General features: G+C 38.3%; 1 protein-coding gene across 2 annotated transcripts; it reads left to right on the forward strand.

Annotated features, from left to right (window-relative positions):
• Positions 1–27,695, forward strand: TPH1 (tryptophan hydroxylase 1). 2 transcript variants are annotated; one of them, XM_082342480.1, is made up of 11 exons: positions 1–19; positions 5,292–5,428; positions 9,444–9,627; positions 11,527–11,627; positions 13,745–13,812; positions 13,958–14,154; positions 16,484–16,619; positions 17,323–17,449; positions 19,164–19,259; positions 20,286–20,419; positions 20,932–27,695. In XM_082342480.1, the coding sequence occupies exons 2-11, from the start codon at positions 5,312–5,314 to the stop codon at positions 21,104–21,106; spliced, it is 1,335 nt and encodes a 444-aa protein (XP_082198606.1). In that variant the 5' UTR covers positions 1–19; positions 5,292–5,311; the 3' UTR covers positions 21,107–27,695. The 2 variants fall into 2 exon arrangements, with proteins under 2 accessions (XP_082198606.1, XP_082198607.1); XM_082342481.1 differs by lacking the exon at positions 1–19 and having other exon boundaries at positions 5,372–5,428; positions 8,786–9,627.
• Positions 27,696–27,761: the final 66 nt, after the last annotated feature.

Genomic DNA, 27,761 nt, shown 5'->3' on the forward strand with positions numbered 1-27,761 from the left:
CCTGCTAGCGGCGCCCGAGGTGAGTTGGGTGGCCCCTTCCCACCGGGACCAGGGACCACCGTCGCGGATTTGGGGGCACTGGGCTGGCTCGAGGAAGAGGCAGGGTCATCCTCCAGGAGATAATGCCCGTGGGGAGCTGGGCCTGGGAAATCAAAGTCGTACTCCTGTGGTCACTCACTCTTCTCCTTTCCTCCTACCCTCTGGTGAGAAAAGACACTGTTTTTGAGGGCCTCCCGTGTGCCAGAAACAGGCTCTTTACATGTCATCTGATTTCACCTCCCCAGCAAACCCTGTGAGGTAGATAGCTCTTGAATTTTACAGATGAGGAAACTGAGGTTCAGACTTGAACCCAAGTCAGTGTGCTTCCTCTATGCTAGCAGAAACAGACACGTTCTTCCTTCTCTTCTCTGTCAAATGGCAGCATCTCCTTTTCCCTTCTCCTCCTGTAAAGGGAAGCTTCCCTTAGACACCCCCAAAGAAAAGGGAGTCTCTGAGGCAAAGCTTTTCAGCATCACATCTCCTCACCTCCACCCCAACATGGGGCTAAGAGCTGGGGTGCAAGGTTACAACTGACAAAGAGGCATAGGACCTAGTAGTTCAGATCCTGTTAATAGTCAAGGTAAGTTTAACCTTGCCTCTGACCATTTGGTTTTCAGGAGTTTAAAATTAACTCCCCACTGATGCTCTACTCTAGTTGACTTGGGCGAAGAAGACTAGAGTCGAACTTTCTAGCCCAGTGAAAGTTTGTGCCTGTCAATTAATTCTCAAAGAAAGATGGAATTCACTTATTTGGTTTAAAAGTAGAAGTGAGCACAGCTTAAATTAACTATAAATGGTTCTGTAAAGCTATAATCTGTGGCCTATGAATCTGATCACTGGAGTTAATTTGTACACATATTATTATCATATTAGATTATCTTCAGGCAGGGATGTATCTTCTATTTCCATTTTCTTTGCTGGTGCCATTATTTCCTGCAATAATGCTTTTCATGTTTTCTTTTATATTTCATCTTTACTTTCAGCCTCTTTCCCTTCCCCCATTCAGAAAAGAAAATCAAGATTCTCTGGAGGATTCTCTCCTTTCACACCAGTCTTTCCCAAAGCTTTTAGTTCTGTCTTCAAACAGCATCCATGCTTTCAAAATACTTTAATTCGATAGTGCTTTGTGCTTCCTAGATCATAGAAATTTAAATTACACTGTTACTGATTAAACTAAGGGGAGAAAAGAGTTAGTCAATTGACCTCTACTATATTAAGGGGCTATTGATCTTCTGACCGACTTCTTGGTATGTGTTCCTTATTTCCAATGGCAGGTCCTGCACACCAGTGCATCTTTAGTCAGGTCAGGAAATTCGATAGGAGAATGACTCCCGGCCTCTCACAGAAAAAGGGGAAGTACCAGCTGGCATTGGCCTATTAGAGTATTGCTTTAAAAGTAAAATATATACTTCTTCATGAGACATGGATCCAAACAAGTGTGACCTATTGGACACTTCATAGCCTTTTATCTTACCAGGCTAGTACTGTGGGTTTTGCCCCTGAAGGAGTAGGAGGGGGTAGGTAGCCGGAAGAGGGAAAGGGAAAAAAGTGATGGAGGAAATGCTGAGGTTCTGAAAGGGGTTTGGGAGTAACGATAAAAGCAGAATAAAGATGCTTCATAAGTTCTGTCTATCAGGCCAAGCTGTGGCCAAATTTTAGTAAAGGTCAAAGCCTTGTGCTCTTAAGCTTATTTTGGGGTGGGTGTGGGGGAGGAGTGAGAATTCTTTTCTTCTAGTTTCTAAGCAGAAGTTCCTTTTGAGAAACTTCATTCTTACATTGACTTAACAAGAGGGATAGGAATATTTCCAAATCTCAATGTAAAATGCCTTACTCATCATAAATATTCCATTCATGTATCCTTCACCTTCCTTTACCCCCACCCATTAGGGAAATGTTGGTGGCAAAACTAGATCCATTTTAGAACCAGGGGAAAAAGAGAATTATGAACCCCAAAAGGTTGGAGTTAGATTAGCCATGACTATTAGTACCCTCTTATAATGGCTCCTGCCAGGGGAGCTTAAGGGTCAGTTTTGAAATGTGAAAGAAAATCTTGATATAGTTTTATATGAAGAGCATTCTAAGCTCTGAGGGATCGTTGAAGGATGAACTATCAGGAGATCTGAAATTCTGTTGGTGTTACCACTGACTGGCAAAAATCACTTTTCTTTCCTGTTCTCTGATCCTTGCTCCCAGTTGTTAAAGTTTGCTTACATTATGAAAATAGTGGTAGAACAGGAAATAGGTTATATTTGCAGAATCCTTTTACTTCAGCGTGTTATGGTGACAATATGAGGGAAAATGGGGACTCAGTAAATATAGGCTGATTCAGTAAATTGTACTTTGGAGTCTTCATCTGTTTGTTTGCAAAAGAATTGCTAAATTATTCACTTGAGATTTGGAACTTAATACACTTTAGGGGTTTCATAATAAATAAACTAATGAAACTGAAAATCACCTTAAGACAAAAGAATACTTAAATTTTATGTCATAACACAACCTTTCCATGTGCTTGTTACTATAAGAAATACGTTTATAACTATCTTGTGAATGCTTAATTCCCAGGGTAAGAAAAATTTTTAGCCAGGAAAGTTTAGAATGTCCACTTTATTACATTTAACATTTTCTTTTTTTGAAGATTGGGAAATTTGGGATGCACTTCCCATTATTAGAGCTAATATTTATTGAGTACTTAGTGTAGGTCAGCATCGGTTCTAAGGGTTTCATATATTATACTCCTCCTCCTTATAGCCACGAAATTGGTGCTAATTAGCCTCCATCCAATTTTGCAAATAAGGAAATTAATGCACATAGAAATTATAGCTTGCCTACATGGATTTGTAGTTGGATTTATTACTAGCAATTTGCTTTATTATTTTACATCTCTCTTATTGTTGGCAACTGTATACTATAGGACAAAGTCACCCATACTCTGGAAGAAAAAAAAAGTGCATGGTCTTTGAGGGATAGTTAGACACGTAAGAAATGTTTCCAAAGGTTTTCACATCTCCAAAAGCATTTTAAGGATGCGTATCTGAGACCATCCCTGAATTTTTAGCCCCAGAGCCACCAATTCAGAATTTCCTGTGTATAATTAAGTTTACCTTAAGAAACGGTCAATTCCTTTGAAGCTGAAAATCTCTCTCAGGATGTCTTGCTTCCCATCCATAAATCTCTTCTGCTCAGAGACTTAGGGATGGGCCAGAAGTCATCTCCAATCATCTTCAGAATCTCATGGGATATTGGTCACGGGGTTGGGAAGTAGGTGGGGTTTCATGTGCTCCTCAGATATCATAGCCGGGATCTCAGGATACCGTTCTCTTCTCCTTATTTGGCCTTACTGGAAAGTCAGTCTCTCCTCCTCCCCTTCCCTCATAATAAATCTATGAATTCCTTGGAGGCAAACAGTCTTCTTTGTTTTTTAATCTTTACTGCCCTAACACTGACTATGGTATGTAAATGTGCTTGGGTTGAAATTTCATTTGTTTTACCATTAGTAATCATTTGAATCACAGAAAAATCCACATTATTATTAAGTTTAACTGGTCATTTGGTTTTAAAGCATTTGACATAGAGATTGTTTTAGTTGTAGAGAATAAATTGACACAATTAGAAATATCTAAGCAGTTTTGATTTTAAACTCAATGAATCAGTAAGTATTTGTTAAATTTTGAATTATATATCTCAGTCTCTTCTTGGTACCTGAAATAGCCTAGTTTCCTCTGTGGGGAAAACACCAGAATACCAAGTCACATTATGTGTTTTAAAATGTATAAGGGAGTTTTTGGATGCCATGAGTTTCGGTTAACTGTTTGGTTACTTTGCTGTATTAGAAAAGTTAGGTAGTGTGCCCAAGGTCATACACTGACAAATGTTAGACAGTGATTAGATATCTCCTTACACTGTTTTGCAGTGTAAATAAGTGGTTGAGAGATGCCAAAGTAGATATCTAGTTCATCTGAGAAGTCAGCTTTCAACTAGATTCCAGGAATTTTGTTCTACTTTCTGCCTTTCTGAACATTTTTAGGGTAATTCTTGTGAAATTAGATCCATATGTTAACATTCATATTTCCAAGGACATAGTTTTATTTTTTTTATTTATTTTTTATTTTTTTTATACATCTTTATTGGAGTATAATTGCTTCACAATTCTGTGTTATTTTCTGTTGTACAACAAAGTGAATCAGCCATATGCACACATATATCCCCAAATCCCCTTCCTCTTAAGCCTCCCTCCCACTGTCCCTATCCCACCCCTCTAGGTGGTCACGAAGCAGTGAGCTGATCTCCCTGTGCTATGCTGCTGCTTCCCACTAGCTATCTGTTTTACATTTGGTAGTGTATATATGTCAATGCCACTCTCTCACTTCATCCCAGCTTACCCTTCCCCCACCCCCGAAGGACACAGTTTTAAATATGTGTTCTTACATTCTCTAGCTGTGTGACCATAGACAGGTTAGTTAGTTTCTCTGAGCTTCAGTTTTCTCATTTATAAAATGAATATAATTCCTATCCCCCTCCACCAAGATTTTATGAGAATTATATGGGATAATATTAGTACATGATATATATAGACATTTGACAAATATCAGTTCCCTTACCCACCTCTTGGTTTGCTAAGATATAGAAAACAAACTGGTGGTTACCAGTGGGGAGAGAGGAGGATGAAGGGGCAAAATAGGGGTAGGAGATTAAGAGGTACAAATTACTATGTATAAAATGGATAAGCTACAAGGATTATATTGTACAGCACAGGGAATATAGCCAATATTTTATAATAACTTTAAATGGAATATAATCTATAAAAATATTGAATCACTATGTTGTACATCTGAAACTAAAAATAAGACCCAGTATAATAAAGTGCTAAAATTGTAAGGGGAGAGGAGGTAGGCTTTCATACAGAAAGAGTGCCCAGTTCGGGCCACAACAGTCAGGAAGACTGCAAGAAACCCATGGGCTTGAGTCATGCCCTGAAAGGATTGGATTAGAAAAAAAAGAAAATTACTAACATGTATTGTATGCCTTTTATATTCTAGGCACATGCTAGGCAATGTTTTAGCTTATTGTGGTCTCATTACAGTTTTGCAAAGTATATATGTACATCCATGTTTTACAGGTGAGGAAACTAAAACTTGGTTAATGTTATCAGATATTGTCTGAGTTTCAAATATTATCTATGCTACCAAATATTGTCTACATTGTACAACTTTTTTTTTTAGAACTTTCTCTCTATTTTCATACTTTATTTTTAGAGACGTACACCAAATTCATCATGATTGAAGACAATAAGGAAAACAAAGATCTTTCCTTAGAAAAGGGAAGAGCAACTCTCATTTTTTCCTTAAAGAATGAAGTTGGAGGACTTATAAAAGCACTGAAAATCTTCCAGGTAAGCAGTCTCTGTATTTCTGCATAAAACTGTTATAAAATGGGTCTGTAAGATTATTTGTAAATTCTTCAGAGGTGGACTACAGAAATGTTTTAAACACTTACATTTCTAAAATACTGCTCGATTCTATCAAATGGGCAAAGGATACAAACAATTTATAGAAGAGGAGGTACAAATAACTAATTAAGAAATGGGGGAGGAAAGATTCACTTTACAGATTTTGAAGAAGCAAATTTTAATTTTATTTTAATTAAATGAAATATTGAAATTTTAATGATATTATTTAATGGTACATTAATAATATATTAAATGCTATTATTTTATATAGCAAAATAACAAAGATTCTACAATTATACTACTCCCTACTGTCAAAGCTTCAGTGCATTTGGCCCTTAAATACACCTTTAGTGTGAGGGAAAATTGATGTGATGTGTAGGGAAACAATCTGGTAATATGTATTGTGAGTTTAAAATGTTCACATATTTTGACCCAGTAATTTTACTTCCATAAATCTATCCTAAGGAAATCAGGGTCAGTCAGTTAGAACAGGAATTTTTACTGAGTACTTACTAAGTGCAGCGTGTCCTGCTAGATATGAAGGTGTGTACCCTAACAAAGCAGACACAGTTCCAGCCCTCACAGTTGTGTATAATCTAGTGGAGAAGACAGACACTAAACAAATAATTTCAGTAAACAAATGATTACATGTGTGTAAACTGACCTGAAAGAGAAGAACCAGGTACTATGATAGCATTGAACTGGGAGACCTAACCCAGTTTAAGAGACACAAAGATTTATTTATAGGAATTAAAAAATTATAAACAAACTACTTGTCCTAAGGTATGGGACAGGTTAAATTATACTACTAGAACATCATTGGTATTAAGCTTGTAGGCTCTGAAGGCAGGCCACCTGAGTTCAAATCCTTGCTCTGTCACTTATTGGCTGTGTGATGGTGGGCAAATTAATTAGCCTCTCTGCGTTTCACCTTAGCATCTATAAAATGAGGGCCCTACCTACCTCACAGGGTCACTGTGAGAACTAATAAAATTAATATATTTCAAGTGCTTAGGATAGTTCAAAGTAAATTATCAATAAATGTTAGCTATTTAGAAATCAGATTTATATCCATATGATATACTATTAAATAGCAGTTTGAAAATAATATTTCAAAGAATTTAAAATTCTAAATATAACAAATAGTCTAGAAGAGTTTGTGATAAAAAGCACCAGTTTTTTACCCAGCACCTCAGTTCCACTCCCTAGAGGCAATCTCTTTTAACTATTTCTGTTCTTTAGTTCTTTTAGTGGTGAATTTATAATGTCTAAATATTGTCCTGATCTCTCTGAATTATCAATTTACATGATACTTATTTACTCTCTATTGTGAATGATACTGATACTGATACTTCCGTCCCTTCTTCCTCCTTCTCCTCCCCATATTTGATAATTACGTGATTACTGCAAGCTCTTCTTTTGATTACCTTGGAGTCTTTAAATAGTATACCTATATTTCTTCCATCAACTTTCTTTTTTATTTTGTCTTTCATCAAATAATACTTGTGCATGGTTTAAAAAGTCAACCCCACACTATAAAGCTTATAAAGAAAATAGCAGTCTTCTGCTTCATCTCTCTTCATTCCTAAATTCCATTTAATTTTTATGTTGACCTAGGTGCAGAGGGTTGAGCTAATCACACTCCTTAAATCACGTGGACACTGTCATCACTGATGGATACAGCTTCCTCCTGTTTTATTCCATCTCCATTTCTCTCTTCTGATAGACAACTGCTCTGATACGTTTGATCTACACACTGAATTGTTTTTTATGTTACTTAGAATCTATGTTGAGTTTTTGCCTGTGCATGGATTGGTAATTTATATAAATGTTATTGTACATACACTTTTTCTTGTACTCAGCACTGTGTTTTGAAGACCTACCTTGCTGCTACATATCCATGTCATTCGTTCTTCTGACTGCTGCAATGGTGTTGTGGGCGTGAATCCACCTATTTTTACTTATCCTCTGCCTATAGGGGGCAACCATCTTCAACGCTTTTAATTATATTTTCTCGTAGTAGTGTCCATATTTATAAACAATATGCTTATTCTGCTGCTATTCCTTGGTTTTTCCATTTGTAGATATTACCTATTGATTTTCTCCAGCGGAAGTGAAGGGTTAGCTTCCTTGGCACAGCTCGCTTTCCAGCGGCCCCTCAACTTCCCTTCCCCCCATCTTCACAACGTAGTTATGCCCCAATTTTTGGCTATATCAGTCTTCAGTGTTTTCATTATGAAGATGATGTAAATCTTGTTCAAAGAAGAGCCATATTATCCATTATTCTGACTCTTCTTTTCTCGTACAACAGGATTACAACATAGTTTTTAAGGGCATAGACAATGGAGCTAGACAGCCTGAGTTTGAATTCCAGCTCTTACACTGATTAGCTGTGTGCGTTTGGGCAAACTGCTTAACCTCTCTGTGCCTCTGTTGCTGTAATTGAAATATCTGATAAGGAATGTCTCACTTGTTACTTTAACTCTACCTGAATTTTCCTAGACCTTCTTGACTAAATTTTCTTCCAGGTAAGAAGAAAAGAAGCTAAATAACTTTTAAGTTATTTAGTTACATTTCCTCACCAAATTCCATCAAGTTTTTCATTTTGATAGCACTCAATTTTAGATTACTTTAGGAAGAATTGACGTTTTGTGTCTTTTTCTCCAAAAACATAATTTATAGCTTTATATTTATTCAAGTCATCATTTGGAAAATATTTATGAATATACTTAGTCTAAAAATTCATAAGAAATAGATTCAATAAAACCCTCCTTTACTCCTGATCAATTCCAATATATTTTATAACTGGCTCTCTTGTATTGATTCCATGATAGAGTCTACATTCCAGGATAAACCCTGCCTATTCCAATTTCCCAACATCCCTGACATTCACTCTCCTTTCTTATTTATCAAGTTAATGTTCCCTGATAATTATCTCATTCTTACCTTTGCTCATACAAGTTCCTCCTGTTTGGAATCTTACTTCTTCCCTTTGTCTTCCTATTCTATCTATTTTTTAAGACTCATCTCAGTTCCTATCTGCTCCATAGAACCTTCTACCTTCTCAAACTCCTGATGTTTTTTCCCGTTTCTGAAAATCTTCTGCACCTGAACACTCACTATTTGTATTTTCTCTTAGTCTTTCATGTGTTAGTCAACTAGATTGTAAACTACTTGTACGTCTTGCCCTTCTTTGTATGCTTCACAGCCATTACTTGGCTACACAGGTGTTCACTAAGTTAATTTAGATTCATCTGGTTAGTATTGGAGATCATCTACTCTAACTTTCTCGTTTTTTAGATGAAGAAAACTGTTGGGTGACTGATTCTTATGTTTCATGATTATGTCACCAGGGCTTTTCCTCAGCACCCAGATTGGTAAGAGAAGATACCTTCCCCCCACAGGTTTACACATATGGCACCCCACAGCTCAGGCTGGCACGCGAAGAGATCAGAAGTAGCAATCTGATTCAGCTGGTTACTGAGTTTGTAGCTTAAGATATTGGAGGTATTAAATATTCCATGTTCAAGCTGTTCATCTAATTGTATTAAACGCATTATTGCAAAGGAGACTTTTCTTTTTAAAGGACTAACACTAGATCACTTAAAAAAAAACCTAGCCTTTATTTGTGAGAATTTTCAAAGGGTTCTTTTTATCTAGGAGACTAAGTCTTTTGATTTGAAGGCCAATCAGTTCTGGCAACCTGAGGGACTTTCTACTTGGTGTTAATTTAATTAGATTCTGGAGGGTGTGATGAATTTTTCAAACTTTTTTTGAATAGTACCTAATATTCAGGGGGAATTATTTTGCTGTTGATGGCACTAAAAACAGCCTTTTTTCCCTTTGGCTATTATGACAAGTGATGAGACTGATTTTTAGTGGTAATGGAAGTAATCTGCTCAGAGACTATAACCATTTGAGGCAGTCATGTATAATCTTCATCCTCTGCTTTCCACAGGAGAAGCATGTGAACCTGTTACATATTGAGTCCCGAAAATCAAAGAGAAGAAACTCAGAGTTTGAGATTTTTGTTGATTGTGATATCAATAGAGAACAACTGAATGATATTTTTCATCTGTTGAAGTCTCATACTAATGTTCTCTCTGTGAATCTACCAGATAATTTTACTCTGAAGGAAGATGGTAAGTTTGAAAAGTGAAAATACTACTCAGAAGATTAAGTTCATAATGTGTGTCCTATCTTATGTTTAGCTTGAAGGCATGAAAGTAAAAATAAAACACTGTCTATTCAAATTGCTTACAATCTGATAATGAAGAAGATACAAAATGTAATTGCTCAAAATGCTAAAGAAAAATTATAAAGCAACATTTTATCAAGGGCGAGAGAAGTGAAAAGGAAAACTTGAGTACAAGAAAGAATTTAGAATAGTTAGAAATCCATTGTTATCTCAATTTCCAAATCATCAGGCATTTCTTGATTTCACAAACCTCCAATTCCCAATCCTTGAGCACTTAGTAACTCTTACAGGGCAGATACCTAGCAGATATTAAGTGAACATTTGAATTTGTTGAGAATGTTGACAATTACTGACAACTATGATGTGAAATACTCTATATATGCAATACAACATTCTTCCTTGTCCTCACTTCCACCAAAACCAAATGGAAAGCTTCTAAGTTTTCAGATACTCAGGTAGCACAGAGATAATCTAAAATCTTCTACTGTGAAAAAATCCTTGCAGTTTACTTGGGGCAAGAGACAAATGGATAAATCAGTCACATTTTATATATGGTACTCAATTTAAAATAATCCCTTCAGATTATGTCACAATATTTGGGTGTAATCAGGGCTGATATTCATCTGTTATGTATTCATATGGCTGTATAAGGTATTAAAATATCAAGATTCTACGTCCACGTCTGGCTGGCAGATAGCTTTTCCCCTGAGTCCCTTAAGTGCTCCTCACCATGCCTGAAACCCATGTGCCCCCAGTTCTCCCCTAGGAGTCCTATGCCCACCACAAACAACTAGAGGATTAACACCTGGTAGAGCAGGAGCCTGGGACTCTGCTTGTGTCTATTTTGAGTGATTGGTGCCCCTGTTGTTTTGTTGCTAAATCTCTTGAATATCACTTCTGGGTATGTTAGAGCATTAAACTGGAGCAAGAAGAATTGAGTCCTAGTCCTCTCTGTTCCATTAGAGATGAATGATCTTGGATAAGTTACTTCACCTCTCTGGACTTTGGTTACCCCATCTATAAAATGAAGAGTTTTATAGAGTCTAAATGGTTCAGCTGATTTTTAGGGAACACCAACTTGTATCAGATATTTCTACTAAGAAATGGGGATACAAAAAGAAATAGTCCTACCCCTGGAGTCGTTCCCATTCTTTTCTGTAAGACAGCCATATGCAGATACATTATAGTAAAACATAGTAAAAGCTTTCAGAGAATTGGAGTCATAGTCATGGGAACCCAGATGATAGAGAATTAGCACCACCTACAGGGTCAGGGAAGGCTCATTTGATTTGGGTCCTGAAGGAGGAGAAGGATAGTCTCAAGAAAACAGAAGGATGAGGTGCAGCAGGATGTGGCATGGGATAGGTATTCCAGGGAGAAGACCAGCATTCACAAAAACTCAGAGTTTTAGGAGAGCGTGTATGTATGAGGGATAGTGAGAAGATCAAAGTGGCAAAGACATAAATGATCTCTAGGATCCTTTTAATCAACAAAAATAAACATTCAGAGTTTTAATTAAATTTGCTAATTAAAAATTAGCCTTACTTTTTAAGGCTAGCTAAATATGTAGCTTAAATTTTTTTGAACTTTTGGTCTATTACTAAAGTACATCATTTCTGCAATGCTTAGGAAATTAAGGCTCAAAATATTTTTAAACTCAAAAACTTTGAATAAGATTTACTTATTAAAACTAGACCAATTTACTTGTATACATTGTGCCTCAACGTACAAGCTAAAATTAAAAATCTCATCCAAATGCATTTATGACTTTCTTAATTTCTTCTTCTTTATTGCCTAATTTAAGATGGTCTCTTCAACTGTTACTGTTTTTTGTATTTTTCAGGTATGGAAACTGTTCCTTGGTTTCCAAAGAAGATTTCTGACCTGGACCATTGTGCTAACAGAGTTCTGATGTATGGATCCGAACTGGAGGCTGACCATCCTGTAAATATTTTACATAAATATTTTCATGAAAATAATTTAAAGCAAACTAAAAAATTAAGGGTATTATTTTTCTTTGCTGGAGAAAGTGCTTATTCTAGACTAAATAGGATCTCGATTAATCTGGGTTTCAGGAAGTGTTATTAGTCTTTCATGTTGGTGGACTTCAAACCAAGTGACTGAAGAGCATCCAATCTCATTGGCTCCAAAACATCTGTATCATGCCTGGAATTCTTATCACTAAGAGCTATTCCAAGAATTACACTACAATGAACACCATATCTGCAGTGGGTTTCTATCAAAATGGGCATGGGCTATTGGAGAGGGGAGTAAAGATAGGAAGGGGAAAATCATCACCCACACTGCCCAGCATAATTGGTTTATTATGCAGTTGATGAATTAGGAAGCTGTTTCCTTGGAAAATCATATGGGATACAGTACAGGCATGAGTTGCAGAATTAGTAAGTCTAGAGCATTAGGACTTCTTATGGAGCTCTAGGATCCTAGGAGGGGAGGAGAGAAGAGAGTCAGCAGTAGAGTCGCACAGACCAGGGATTTAATCTAGCTTCTACCACTTATTAGCTGTGTGAATGTGACCGTATACTGCCTTAGACAACCCCCAGCCGATCCATCCATTTATTCTATAATATCGTATTGAGTAAGTATTGGAATTAATAATTTGCTGTACCTGCCCTCTGGGAGCTTCTAGTCAAGTTGAAAAAGTAAATCACACACACACACACACACACATATATATAAACACACATACAAGATTTAAATATGAAAAGTGTGCTAAGTGGCATGGACAGACTGCTTTGAGATATACACAAGAGAGTAAACACTTCTAGCTGAAGAGGTCAGAGAAAGGCAACCTCGTTAACTTGGCCTTAAAGAATTTTGGCAGGAAAGAGATGGAGAGGAAGGACAGTTCATTGCCAAATGAGCAAAGGTTCAGAGGCAAGAAAATCTGGGGCATGTTTACGGAAAGGTGTGTAAATCAGTTTTACTGACCTACTACCAAGTCCTGCTGATTTTCACCTCCAAAATATTTCTTTAATTTGTTCCTTGTTTATTCTTACTACCACATCCCTTAACTGGTCTTCCTGCCTCCAGCCTTGCCGCCTCAAACCTGTCCTCCTCATAGTCACTAGAACGATCTAAAGCCTCAGTGTGACCGTTATCCCTCTTGTGCCTAAAAACCACCAATGGTACCTCAGTACAGATCTAAGAAAATTGAAAACATAAGTCCACGCAAAATCTTCTACACAAATGTTCGTAGAAGCATTATTCATAGTAGCAAAAAAGTGGAAACAACCCAAATATCCATCCACTGGTGAATGGATAAGTAAAGCATGGTATGTCCCCAACATGGAATATTAATGGCCATTAAAAAAGCATGAATTACTCAACATGCTACAACAGGGGTGAACCTTGAAAACACTGTGATAGTGAAAGAAGCCAGTCACAAAAGGCCATATATTGTGTGATTTCTTTTACATGAAATATCCAGAACCGGCAAATTCATAGCAACAGGAAGTAGATTACTGGTTGCCAGGGCTGGGGGTGAGGGAAAATGAGGATAGACTGCGAATGAGTAGGGTGTTTTTTTTCAGTGTGATAAAATGTTCTGAAATTATGGTGGAGGTGGTTGCACAACACTGTGAATATCCTAAACCCCCCTAAGTTGTACACTTTAAAATGTCAGTTTTAAGGTATGTGAGTTATATATTGATAAAGCTGTTATTTTTTTTTTAAAAAAACCCAATGGCTTCCAATTACCCCAAGACTAAAATCCAAGCTCTCAAACAGACCTTTACTAGCAGACCTGTAACTAGTCTTCACCATACTCCACCTCACTCTCCAGGCTCCAGCAACGTTGCATTACCTTTATTTTCTTAGGCACAACATACTGTTTTTCATTTCTGTGCTGTCCTTGGTGCTGTGCTTTCTGTCCTCCTCCACCTGGCTCTCTCCACTCCTCTTTTAGCTTAGGAGTCATTGCTAGGGACCCTTTCCTGACCCCCACTACCCTCTTCGCATACTCTGGTTTATGAAATGTTTTCTAAATCATCTGTTAAGTATTTTTTATGCATATTTAAAAACTTTTCTTTAATTATCAGGGCTTCAAAGACAATGTCTATCGTAAAAGACGAAAGTATTTTGCAGACTTGGCTATGAACTATAAACAGTAAGTGTACTATAAAAATAACTTATTCAACTTTGAACTAATGAAATAAATGGAGTAAATTATGCCTATATAGTAAATAGAAAACAAGATACATGCTACTGTTTAATGGATGCTAATTCAAGATAACTTCTCTTTATCTCATTAGTGGAGACCCCATTCCTAACGTTGAATTCACTGAAGAGGAGATTAAGACCTGGGGAACTGTGTTCCGAGAGCTCAACAAACTTTACCCAACCCATGCCTGCAGAGAGTATCTCAAAAACTTACCTTTGCTTTCTAAATACTGTGGATACCGGGAAGATAATATCCCACAATTGGAAGATGTCTCAAACTTTTTAAAAGGTAATGAACTGATTAATTTTTTGTAAGGGAAATATTGAACTCCATTTCAATCACAGTAGAATTTTTAATAGAGGACTAAAGTCCAGTTATTTGGGAGGTCAGAATTTTTCTGTATTCTGTCCTGGCAGTTCTCCAGGCACCACATTTGAAGAGGGACATTCATAACCTGGAGCAAATGTAGAGGAGAGTGAGCAGAATTGTAAGAGGATTGGAAAATGTATCATATAAATAAAATTTGAAGGATTCTCAGGGTGTTTAACCTGGAAATTTAGGGGACTTTATAGATTTATTTAAATATTTGAAGGTCGTCTTATGTTATAGAGGGATTCCTATGTGGCTCTGAAGTAAAGGACAGTAGGATAGAAACAGCAAACTTTTAGTTCGAAATGGAGAACATCCTGTTAAAAGAGCCATTTGAAAATGGGACAGGCTCATGAGATGGTTAGTTCCACATCCATGGAAATGTTCATGCAAAAGTTCCACACCCACTAGAGGGATGTGATAGAGGAGATTCAGGCACCTTCGGGAAGGTTGGAGTAGATGATCGCTGAAGCCCCTTTCCACACTAAGATTCTATCATTTTCCTAAAGAAGATGATATGTTAGTAGAAGCGTAAACAAAGACTAAGGACAATTTTGCTCCTTTTAGTTCATCATGCTTATTTGGTCCAGGCTTCCTTATTTTTTCTCACTAGTATAGGAAGTAAAAGGATCAGTGATCTCCAGGATCTACAATATGTAAGAAAAATAAATATCCCCCTTTGATCTCAGCAGATTAGAACCTTAGGGAAAAAATAGGCATTATGTTTTTGACTCAAAGGGAGTTTATCTTATTTCCATCATGATCTGAAATTACTATCTTTGAATTTATTATATAGACTGTTATAAAAATACACATATTTATTCAAGTCCATAATTCTCATTACTCAACCACTATACACAAAACTAAGAACTAAACAGGAGAGGGCAATATAGTTTTTACAAGGGAAGAACTCATATAAGTGGTTCCTATAAAAACTAGATTTAAAAAAAATAGTGATTCAGAATGGCAGAGAACCAAAGCACATGACCTTGTGTGGCTTAACGAAGATGGACTAGCATATGCTACAGAAGTTGTTATCAAATCACACTTGCATGCGATCTGGAGGAAATATTTTGTTATAGATGCGAAACTGAAAGCTGGTCACTTGGGGTCTGGAGCTTGAGCAGGCTGCAGAGCTTGTTGCTAAAGGTGTTTCAAGGGAAAGTGTCAAAGAGAGAAACCAATATTAAAAGACAGTTCAAACAAAACACGAGTTGGAAGGGGCTACCTGCCCTGGCAAATATGGTGGCCACTAGACAACCATGGTTGTTTAAATAATTTAAATGAATGTAGGGACTTCCCGGTGGTCCAGTGGATAAGACTCTGCCTTCCAATGCAGGGGGCATGGGTTCCATCCCTGGTTGGGGAACTGAGGTCCCACATGCTGCGTGGTGCGGCCAAAAATAAATAAATAAAAGTTTAAACAAATAAAATGAATGTAAATCAAAATGTTAGTTCCCCAACCACATTAGCCACATTTCAAGTGCTCAATAGCCACATGTGGCTAGTGGCTAGCAATAGGCTAGATGTTGAACATTTCCATCTTTGTGAAAAATTCTTTTGCCCATCGGAGTGGGAGAATCCAAGTACAAAGCATTGGGGTGGAACTGGAATTACCAGAGTGTGAGAGTTTGAAATGAAGGACAAGATCAGAGCTTATAGAGGTCCCCAGAGCCACTGCAGCCTAGTGGAAGGTGACTTTTACAGTGGGCATGCAGACTCAGGTATTGGGGAATGAAAGAGCACCATCCAGTTTAGATAAAATAAAGAAACTACAAGAGGTAGTACTGGCTAAAAATGACATAGTTTCAAAAATGGTTCTGATCTAAATTAATAGATCTTGTTAGTGAGTTTTTTTAAAAAAAAAAGATTGTCTAGGGGATAGTCTAAGCCCTTCAGGGAGACAGCAAGGTGTAGTGTAAGGCTTGGGTTCTCATCCTACCTTTATCATCTACTGTGTGGCCTTGGGCACATTACTGAGTCTCTGAGCCTTAGTTTTATAGTTGTCACAATGAGGAGACTAAACTTTAACTCATATTGTAAATATGAAAGGAGATGTGATGTGTAAAAAATCTAACCCATTGCCTGGCCATGGTAAGTGCTTAATAATTATGACTTCCCCGAAGTGCATGTATGATACATTTTAGTTTCATGTTCTCTCTCAAAGTGTTACCTCGTGCCACTGGCAGAATTAAAATGTTGCAGTAAATAGTCTATTCTAGTGAAGATTTTCTCCTTTGCTTTGCAGAGCGCACAGGTTTTTCCATCCGTCCCGTGGCTGGTTACTTATCACCAAGAGATTTCTTATCAGGTTTAGCCTTTCGAGTTTTTCACTGCACACAGTATGTGAGACACAGTTCAGATCCCCTCTATACCCCAGAGCCGTAAGTACTTCTACTGCAGCATCCATCCATCATTATGGTACCTACGTCATGATTTTTTGTGAGGATCAAGCGAATTAGCACATGTAAAGCATTTTGAATGGTGCCTGGCATGTAATACATGTTCCATGCTCTATACATGTTAACCATTATTATTACTATTGTTAATTGACAACCTATTAGGTGCCAAGTGCTGTCCTAAGCATAGGGGATGTAAGACTGAAAAAAATCAAAGTTTCCTGCCTTCATAGAGCTTATATTCCAATGGGAGATATAGATAATAAACAAACAAGTAAATATATATATATATAAAATTCAGATGGTTATAAGTACCATGGAGAAAAATAAAGTAGGGAAAGAGGACAGAGTTGTGTGTGGGTGGGTGTTTCTATTTTGAAAAGGGTGATCAGAGAAGGACTGACTGAGAAGGTCACATTTGAGCAGAGACCTGGTTTGGGGGTTGGTGGGGTTGACATGTGGATGTCTGTGCGTATTTGTATGAACTTATGTACGTATGTTTGTGAGTGGCCAAGGTTTTGAACCAAAATAGTTCCTTTACTGTAATAGTGTCCTTTGTGGTCCATTTCCAAAGTAATACCACCTGATCAATTTGAATAAAAGTAACATCAGGTTTTGATTTGATTGAATGGTTGATTATGCATTTATGTTAAATGTCACAGTGTGACAACTTGTACCTCTTTTTCAGAGATACCTGCCATGAACTCTTGGGTCATGTCCCCCTTTTGGCTGAACCTAGTTTTGCTCAATTCTCCCAAGAAATTGGCCTGGCTTCTCTTGGAGCTTCAGAAGAGGCTGTTCAAAAACTGGCAACGGTATAAATCTGGAAATAGCTGTATAGATCAGTAATCTTTAACTGGGGTGGGATGTGGGTATTTGTGTAGTTTAAAAGTACCTACTCAAGATGAGCATTAGAAAATTTGTCTTTGCTCATATTTAATTTAATTTAAATAATTTAAATAAAATTAAAGGAAGATGTAAAAATTTAAGGCTTATCCAAAGAAGACCTGAGCTTTAAAAAAAAAAAAAAGGCAGAGAAACAGAGAACACTAGAATACAATAATGTTAACAGTTGGTATACCTTCTTTTTTTAGTAAAAATGATAGGTTCCCTAAAAATGATGCTAAAAATATTTTTGAGCACTAGGTACAAAACATGCTGGAAATACAAAGATGAATAAGGCCTGGTTCCCACCTTCAAGGAACTTATACACAGACACTTATGTTAGAATGAGAGGAGATCTGTAGAGAAGCTCAGGCAGGGTGCTCTGGGAGTGCAGAGAACTGCCTGGGGAAAGTTTCATGGAAGATGAACATCTGGACCAGCCCTGGGAAGATGAGTAATGTTTTCACCTGCCAGGAAAAGAAGGAAGAGCATCTCAGGATGAGGGCACACAAGGAAAGACAGGAGGTGCTTGGTGTACCTGGGGAAATGATAAGAAGCTGGAGCAGAGTGTGTGAGGGTCGGGGAGGTGGTGTGAAATAGGCTAGATGGTTAGAACAGTGCCCTCAAATTCTGGTTTGGGGACCCCACAGGGTCCTTGAGTAAAAGATCCATTCAAAATGCAGAGTGGATTTTAATGTGAGAGACAGAGTTCATTGATATGGTTTCAGATTCCACATTACAGCTGTACTTTAAGAAACTACCACTTGCTGAGTTTTGATGTTGTGTCAAAGAAGAATAGCCACAATTACCTGAGAAGGCTATTACAATATTCAACCCTCTTCCAACTACTTATCTGTGTGAGGCTGACTTCTCTCTACATACTTGAACCAAAACAACCTATTGTGACAGGTTTAGTACAGAAGCAGATGTGAGAATCCATCTGTTTTCCAGCCAGACATTAAATAATATCAATCCAGACACTAAAAAGATTTGTGACAATATAAAACAGTGTAACTTTTCTTACCGTTTTTTTGTACAATATAGTTACTTTTGATTAAAATGTTATTTGTGTTACCATAAAATGGTTTATTATAATTTTGACATTAATTAGTAAACATTTAAATTTTTCTCAGTTTACATTTTTAATATGGTAAATATAGCTAGCTCTATCCCACATAAACAAAAGGTCTTTGGGGTCCTCAGTAACTTTTTAAAAATATTTATTTATTTATTTACTTATTTATTTTGGCGGTGTTGGGTCTTAGTTGCCACACAGGGGATCTTCGTTTCATCATGTGGGATCTTTAGTTGCGGCATGCGGACTTCTTAGTTGAGGCATGCATGCAGGATCTAGTTCCCCGACCAGGGATCGAACCCGGGCCCCTGCATTGAGAGTGTGGAGTCTTACCCACTGGACCACCAGGGAAGTCCCTCCTCAGTAATTTTTAAGAGTATATAAGAGTTCTGGGAACAAAAGTTTGAGAAGTCTGGTTTGGAACTAGGCCAGATTGTAGAAATACTTGTGAGCTATCCTGGGGGTCTTGGATTTTATTCCAGGGTACTTTGGGTCAGTGACTAAGAGTTGTAATTTGTTTTAAATTGAGTCCTTCAGGATGTGAAAGTAATACTGATGTCCTTTTGCAGTGCTACTTCTTCACTGTGGAGTTTGGTCTATGTAAACAAGAGGGACAGCTAAGAGTCTTCGGTGCCGGCTTACTTTCTTCCATCAGTGAACTCAAAGTAAGAGCTGTAAATCTTTGCACATAACCATATTCACTTAATGTAATTGATACGACCTGAAACAGTTTCTGGATTTTAATTAATTTATTTTTATTATTTATTTATTTATTATTTTTGGCTGCCTTGTGTCTTCGTTGCTGCGCACGGGCTTTCTCTAGTTGTGGAGAGCGGGGGCTACTCTTTGTTGTGGTGCACAGGCTTCTCATTGTGGTGGCTTCTCTTGTTGTGGAGCACAGGCTCTAGGTGCGTGGGCTTTAGTAGTTGTGGCACACGGGCTCAGTAGTTGTGGCTCGTGGGCTCTAGAGCGCAGGCTCAGTAGTTGTGGCGTACGGGCTTAGTTGCTCTGAGGCATGTGGGATCTTCCCGGACCAGGGCTTGAACCCACGTCCCCTGCATTGGCAGGCAGATTCTTAACCACTGTGCCACCAGGGAAGCCCTAGTTTCTGGATCTCAATAAGAGCTTACTGTGGAAAATACTTGGGGTGGCAGTAAACATTACCTAAGAGGCATTTTTCTCTATTTCCTAAGTTTTCTGAATAGATATAGATAACTATTCAGAATGTAGTTATATCTTTTAAATAAAAAAGTATTTTAAAACAAAGTCTTGCTGTTTCCTCACCATTTTTGGTGTGCTAGCAACAACTTCAGTAATTTCTAGGGAATTCTTTGAGATGTATTACTTATCCAATAAAGGAATGAACTTATGTTTGTTGAGTGGTGGATGTGCATGAAATATTGTCCACGGTACAGTCTTTCTCTCAAGGAGCCTACCACCTGCTGGTGGGTACAAGTCATGTATAGGAATAACTAGTGCAGGGTAGAAAGCAGATGTCATAATGCAAGAATAAATAAATAAAGATCCATGGGTACCTCCTACATGGAGAAGAGTGTTAGAACAATGGAGTTGTCTTGGGGCATTTATAGGGAATAGCAAGCCATTTGTTTTGCTGGCTCTGGCAGATGTGTGTAGAATGTGATCATGAAAATAGATAGTATCCTTTGATTCACTGACTCTTCATCCTCTAGCACGCACTTTCTGGACATGTGAAAGTAAAGCCCTTTGATCCTAAGATTACCTGCAAACAGGAGTGTCTCATCACAACTTTTCAGGATGTCTACTTTGTATCTGAAAGCTTTGAAGATGCAAAGGAGAAGATGAGGTAAAGTATATCTTCCTCATGCCTTAATTTTCCTCTGCAAAAGATAGGTCCAATAATGGTGACAAGTCACAGAAGTAAGCAGCTGGATAATTAGAAGCCCACCAGGCACCTTTTGCCTGTAACACATCTCTCTTTCACAGTAAATATTTAGGGTGTGTTGTTTATAATGATGTTCAGTGTTGCAAATATGAGTCAGATACACTGAGAAATTGGTTACTTCCTATTCCTTCCTATCAGAGAGTTTATAATCTAATAGGAAAAATAAACTGTATGCAAATTACTATATAACAACTAGGAAGCCTTAAAGAGATACAGGTGAAACACTGTTCTGCATTTTATTCAGGAGCAATTCATTCCAGCTAGGGGAACAGGGAAAGCTTAATGGCATTTGAGAAAGGACTTGAAGTATACACAAGATTTAGATATGTTAATTTTTAGACTAACGGACAGTATTTGGTTTTTATCATTTTCTCCCTAGAAATTGATTGCCTCATATTTGTTTTCTTAAATAGAGAATTTACCAAAACAATCAGGCGTCCATTTGGAGTGAAGTATAATCCGTATACACGGAGTATTCAGATCTTGAAGGACACCAAGAGCATAACCAGTGCCATGAATGAGCTGCAGCATGAGCTTGATGTTGTCAGTGATGCCCTTGCTAAAGTCAGCAGGCAGCTGAGCATCTGACAGTTGCCAGTCCTAATCCCGAAAGCATCTGAGCATTCAGAGGCCTGTGGGCCAACTGTTGCTTTGCTTGATGACCTGGTTGTGGAGGAACAGCAGCCAAATAATATTCTCTATTCCTATTCCTTAATGGACCATTAGTCTTTGAAAATGTGTACCTGGATACTCTAGCCACTACTTTTTTTTTTCTTTTGGTAACAGCTTTAGTGATGTATAGCCTAATTTTATTTTCCCCAGTTCTTCTTGAGTAAAATGACTTTGATGATCACTTAAAATACCTTGGTGGTTACTATGGAGCTGATCCATATTGTTACTTAAGATTCTCTTATTTCTACAATAGCTTACTTATAACTGAATTTGTGCCAAGCTTGGTCACATTCACATGCCCAAATTTAATAGGGGATCAGCTGTCTCTGCTGCTAGCCTGAGCAAAAGCAGAGAGGCCTTTGAATATGAAACATACCTGGTAAAGAGCAAATAGTCTATTTTCAAGTGTAGTGTCTTGTAGGGAAAAAGGAGTATCTAAGTCTAGAAAGGTTGATTGGAGTATAATCCTTAAGTCCAGGTGAAGAATTTGTGACTTTATTTTGAAGGCACTAGGGAGCCCCTGCCCGAGTGACCATCCTCCTTGAAACTCTTTTCTTTCTGTGGCATTGCATATGTTTTACATTATCTGTCCTACTCAAGAGGCCAAAGGGAACTTGCAAGGCCCTGAACTCCGACATGCAGCCCCAGAGAATATCCTCAGGTTAGCAGGAGACAGTGTTGTCAAAAGGAGAGTTCAAACTGAGACAGATGAGAGGCGTGCAAAGTTTAAGTTGGAAAAGCAGTGCCAAGCACTTTATTTCCAAGGTATAAGGTGAGACCATAAATAGGAAGGCCAGGCGTGACAGTCGAGTGTGGGGAAATGGGGAGGAGATGGTGTAAGAAAAGCCAAGAAGAGCATTTTAGGACTGACACTGTAATAATGAAGGCTGCAAACACTGGCTTTTATGTGGTATCAGCGGTGTAGTACAGGGAACAGGCTTGGTATAAAGCGGTAAAGCTGGAATCCCCAGGATAGGCTTGTGTCTATTCAATTTGCTCCTTTCCTCCCCCCACCCACTAAAGGAAGACTTTCCTCAAGTTTCTGTCTTTAGCCTTCTTCTCTCTCTGCTCTCTGTTCACGGGAGATGTCATCCGTGTCCATGACTTTCTTATTTCGTATGTCTCCCATATTTGCAATTCTAACCCTGACATCTGTCTTGAGTTTTTGCCCCTTACATCCAGCTGCCTGCCAGATATTTCCATCTAGATGTCCCATGAATTAGGCCAATGTTGTGTAACTTCTTGTGGCACCATTCATTAGAATGAAACGGGGTTATGCAACATGGCAGCCCTGCCAAGTATCTTAAACTCTATAGGTCCGAAAAGAAACTCAGAATCACCAGAATATTGTGCCCCATCAGTTTCCTCTCCCAGTGATCTCATTTCTATTACTTGTATTAAGGGTCATATTTTCAGCCAATTTCCCATTCTTAGTCAGCTATTTAAAGACCGTGTCCTTAATTTTTTCACATTAATAGTCAAATTGAATACCATTTAACATGTTTTATTTCAACAGACAACTAGGTATTTTAATCCTTTTTAGGCCTCAAAGGAAATTATTTTAAAAACTCTTAAAAATTTATTTCATTTTGTGTTATACAAGGAAATAGAATTAGGAAGAATAATTCATGCTACTTCAGATTTTTACATTACTTATAAATTTTAATAGCTGATCAACTGTTAAGTATACCTTTGATAGTACTAGATCTAAGTCAGCTAATCTAAAACCTTTTGAAATATTGGTTAGGTAGTTTATAGTTAGTGTATTTGGTTGCAAGGAAATCTATGAAGCAAACTATGATAGATAGCAAATAACAACAAATCATGCATACTGTATCTGGTTTGGTTATTTTCATATAACTTTGATCATTGCAAATAATCTTAGTTATTGAATTTTTAAATGATGGTATTTCAAATCACTCTATGATAAAAGCACACTAAAGTAAATGTTAAAGACACAACGATTATAATTCACATCTTCAGAATAATGGAAATATTTAATGATTGGTTTCAGTTCTTTCTTCTAACCTCTGAATTTATGATATTTGGTAAATGAGGAGTTCTGAGAGTCTTAGAGTTTTCATGCATTTTAAATATATTTCTTCAAATATATGAGAACAGAATTGAACCAAAAGTGTGGTTCATAATTCTTAATCAGTGAGTTATTACTCAGAGACATAGATGGTATTTTCCTGACTTTTTGAAGAATGCTCCAAAATCTGGTTGTCAGTTGCCTGCATTTCTTAATCTGCCTATTTTGTCATTTGGAGTTATACAGTGGTTATGACACACCAAAGTATACAGAATTATAGTTCATTTTTAAATTGCCTTCCAAACTGAAAAAATAAAAAATCCTGGAATTGTCTAAAAGAACACATAATAGAGTTCATATATTAATTTCTAGAAAATGTATAAAGATACTGTGGTCTTATTTCAGTCGTCTTTATTTTACTATATGATATACATTTATGACTTGCAAGTTTGTTATTCAACTGGATAATAAAAGGACACAAAATTCATGTACTCACTAAGCATTTTTTTTGTCAAATGTATGTTAAAAACTGATTTAAATGTATATTAGCAATTTCATTAGTTTCAGAAATCTGTAAGATCCTTATACTTCTCAGAAAGCCTATAAATATGTAAGGTAAGGGGAGCCAAACACACCTGGAACCTAGAAACCACTTTTTGGAATTCTTGATAAAGTCTCAGTCTCATGTTCCTCATCTGTAAAGTGAGCTAAATCTACTTTACTGGGTTACTGTAAGAATTATGTTGTGAGAGGACTTGTAAAAAGAAACATTAGCCATATGTAAAGAATCATTAATCTCCTAATCAGAGATCCCCATAGCTTCTGGATGATTTTTATCTTCCTTCAGAGGGAATTAACTTTTGCATCAAGCAGATAGCGTATAATGGCAGGGGAAGCTCGTCTTAGTCCTAGCAGGGATTAAGCCAACTTGAAGCTGCGTTTCAGTCTTTGTGAGGGCTGGTTTGTTTCCAGTTCACCTCTACTCTTAGGGTGCAGCCCTTTAGGGATCTCAAAGGAAAGCTACATGTGTGTACCAGGGCTTCTCCTTGGGGACCCTGGACTCCTAATTTTCTCCCCTCCTTTACTCTCATTCCCCCCCACCTCCCGACACCATAAAATTGCTAACAGTACTGTTCAGTTTCTCAGCTTCTCAGCTGCTGCTTTCAGCCCAGTTTCTTAGCTCCAAGTCACTGCTTGCTAATTAGCAAATGCTTCAAGCAGAAAAGTAGTGCCAAATATAATCTCTCAGCTTTTAGATCTTGGCCCTCCAAGTTCTGGCTGCTTTGATAGCTCTCCGATGACTTGAAACAGATTTAAAAAATATTTTCCCCCAGTTTTTCTAATTGTTTTTGGTGAGAGAACTGGTCTGTAGCTAGCTAATCTGCCTTTATTTAAAGTGGAAATCTGACCTTGGAGTAACTCATTTAACTTCTTTGAGCCTCAGTTTTCTCATCTATAAAATAACGATTCCAACAATACTTATCATACCAGTACTATTGAGAGGATCAAATAAGATCATCTAAAAGAAAAAATTTCCTAACCTGTATAGTATAGAGAGATACTCTGTATACTTGAAATACTTTATATTTTCCTCTTATGGGAAGACAAATCACCTGAAAGTGATACCAATTTAAATCTAGCTCCATTCAAGAACTGCAACTCAACCAAGCTGCTAATGGGAAGAGCTAGTCAGTGGTACGTACATAGGTGAAATCATAGCTGCATTTCAACACATCTCAACACTTCCAAGAAATTGTATTATGGGACATAACATAATAATATAACTGTAAGTTGAAGTTACAGTTAATATAAATTGATGCATATATATTCAAGGGATGAAATTGGGGAAAAAACTGTATCCTTCCAGACCCTCTCTCTATGAAAACTGACTCTGGGTAGTTCCTTCTTGCCCCTTTGGATGAAATCTCAGGTCACTGTCTTGAATTTTCTGCTCACTCTAAGTCCTTAGCTTCTAATCTCCCTCTCCCCCCCACCCCATTTCAGTATTTTAAAATTCCAGTGTGCTGTAAAAGTTCAAAACATTAGATTTTAAAGTTAAAGTTTTTCTTCTTCTCTAGAACTGAGAAAGGAAGAGGTGTGCTTTGTGTCTTTATTTTCTTGCTCCTTTTTTCTTACTCACAAGAAGCCTCTGGCTTCTCCAGGGTTTGGGAATGGTGGTGGAGAGAAGAGGTAAGGAGTAGGAAGTTCTTTTTGGTCTGATACTGTTGTGAGTTGGCATATGTGCTTTCTGTACTTGGTAAACATTTAATGCTGACTCATTCTCTGTGGGTGTTTTGAAACACCTTCCCGCTTCTTATTTCTTGGGATCTCTTGATGTGGGTAAACATACCTCTTTGACTGGGCTGTTGAATTCATCTCGCTCAGCCTGTAGGAATCTAGTAGTCAACTCTCCTGTGGGTGTCCCTTCAGCTCTCCAGAAATTCCCTTGGACTGGGTCTAAAACCATCCCCTGGCCAATTTGCTCATGCTTGGGAAACACTCACATGGGAGATACTCAGACATTCTTTGTCTTAAAAAAGACATAAAAGACCTCTGGGCATGAAAGACCTCTCCAAAGCATCAATCTCTTTGCTGAACTCTCAGAGAAGTTATCTGGCCACAAGCCATTGGACATTTCTCAGCACGAACTGGACAGCAACCTGCCCGGCCCCAGTCTGGAGGGATACATGCCAAGCTCTCTTAGTGGCCCTGCTGACGCATGCCTTTCCTTAGACACGAGATGGGCAAGACTCACAGCACATTGATAACTACCGCCACACATCCTATCAGAATTCTCTCTCAGCCTCTCCAACCTCTTTCATAGCCTGCAGGTCATACACTGGTTTCTAGACACCTCATTCACAAGTTCTGCTTTGGTGGTTTTGTACCTCACTCTATAATGTGGGAGGTATTGGCACTTAATACCTTAGGGTCTTAGCCAAAATGGCGATGGGAAGGGTCCCATTTTTACAATATTACACATGCTTAAAAGGAATGGTCAGAATAAAAAAGGCCACTCATAAAACAGTCAGCAAACAGTATAGATTTTGCACATCGAGTTCTCTTGAGAACGAAGAGCTGCTTTGCCTTTCTAAAGTTTGCATGTTTATTTGCATGGTCCTCCCTGTTCTCAAGATGCCACAGGCTGGAGAGGTAAAGGTGAGGTGCTGCCCTTAAGTGGTCTTAAGGCAGAAACACCAAGGAGTGGGTGAAGTGAAAGAATGGGAAGGACTGTAAGAGCTCAGGGAGACACTTCTCAGGGCCTCCAGGCATAAACGGTGATGAGTACTGGAGGCTTGTGTCAGTAGAAGGGTCAAGAACTACTGAATATGGATTATCTTCGTTAATGTGACCCCATTTGTACCCACAAGATAATGTGTGGCTTGGAAAATGTGGGTTATGTACAAAAAGTACAAAAAAGAAAATAAAAATGACCTGTAATCCACCACCCAGCGTGTGTGTGTGTGTAAAATTGGTATAATATTTACTTTAACGACATATCATGAGTATTTCCCTTATTTACTATCTTCCAGAACATGTTTTTAATGGCAACCTAGTATTCAATTGCATGGCTATATAATTTAATCAATATGATTTTGGATTTTAAGGTAGTTTCTAAGTTCTTTACTATCATATGTAACCCCATAATGAATAACTTGCAGTCTAAGGGTTTGTGCATAGTTCCATTTTTTTTCTTGTGATAGAGGAATAGAAGTGGAATTACTAGCTAAATATCTAAGTATCTATCTTCATATTCCTAATATGCTTTGCCACATTTTCCTTCAGAAAATTGTGCTTACTTAGCTCCCACCGGTAGTGTGTGAGGGTGTCTGATAAAAGCCATTTTATATGAAAATTTTTGGTGGGTGAAAATTATCCCGTTATTATCCAGGTTATTACCTTGATGATCGGAATCCGGGCCAGGGCCATGCTGGGAGCGCTGAGGGTTAGAAGGCCGCCCCGGCAGGAATCAGTGAGAACCAGCCTCCTTAGTTGTGTCGGGGTGTGTGTTCTCGCTCCGTGCCAGGCGCTGAGGGCGACGGCAACGATGCAAGACACTACACTCGCCCACCAGGAAGCTCCCTCCGATTTTGCAAACTGCACACCAAAGCGGGCCCAAAGACAGTTCGCCCTAAGACACTGGGTCAGGACCCTTTCCACCCCCTCCCTGGCTCAAGTTCTTCCCCATCAAAGGGTGATGCAATTCCCGTCCTGTCAGCCATTCTGGGCTGTCGTGGAACTCTAACCTGAGGGAGCTTTGTGAACTGTTGAGCGTAGTACACTCGTATAGAATTTTTACTCAAAATGAGTGCGAGGGGAGGAGGGAAAGAGAGGCAGAGCGTCCCAGCGAGACCGGAGGCCGGGGGCGGAGACGCTCAGAGCGCGCCGGGACTGGGTGACTGGGAGGCGGCTCCGTGAGGTGCTTATTTTCTCCCGCGGGCGCCAGGTTAGCGGCAGCAAGAGGGAGCGGTCCGCGGCCCCGCCCACTGCGCGGCCCCCTTCCAACCACAGACCCCTCCCAGTGCCCGCCCCACACCC

Source organism: Balaenoptera borealis (genome assembly GCF_965194805.1).
Source record: "Balaenoptera borealis genome assembly, chromosome: 11".
Classification (NCBI taxonomy): Eukaryota; Metazoa; Chordata; class Mammalia; order Artiodactyla; family Balaenopteridae; genus Balaenoptera; species Balaenoptera borealis.

Bases quoted from the DNA above. Each gene is read 5' to 3' on its own strand.
- TPH1 (XM_082342480.1), top strand. From the start codon at position 5,312: ATGATTGAAGACAATAAGGAAAACAAAGATCTTTCCTTAGAAAAGGGA. The intron at 16,620-17,322 runs GTAAGTACTTCT...CCTCTTTTTCAG, and splicing joins CCCCTCTATACCCCAGAGCC to AGATACCTGCCATGAACTCT. The intron at 17,450-19,163 runs GTATAAATCTGG...GTCCTTTTGCAG, and splicing joins CTGTTCAAAAACTGGCAACG to TGCTACTTCTTCACTGTGGA.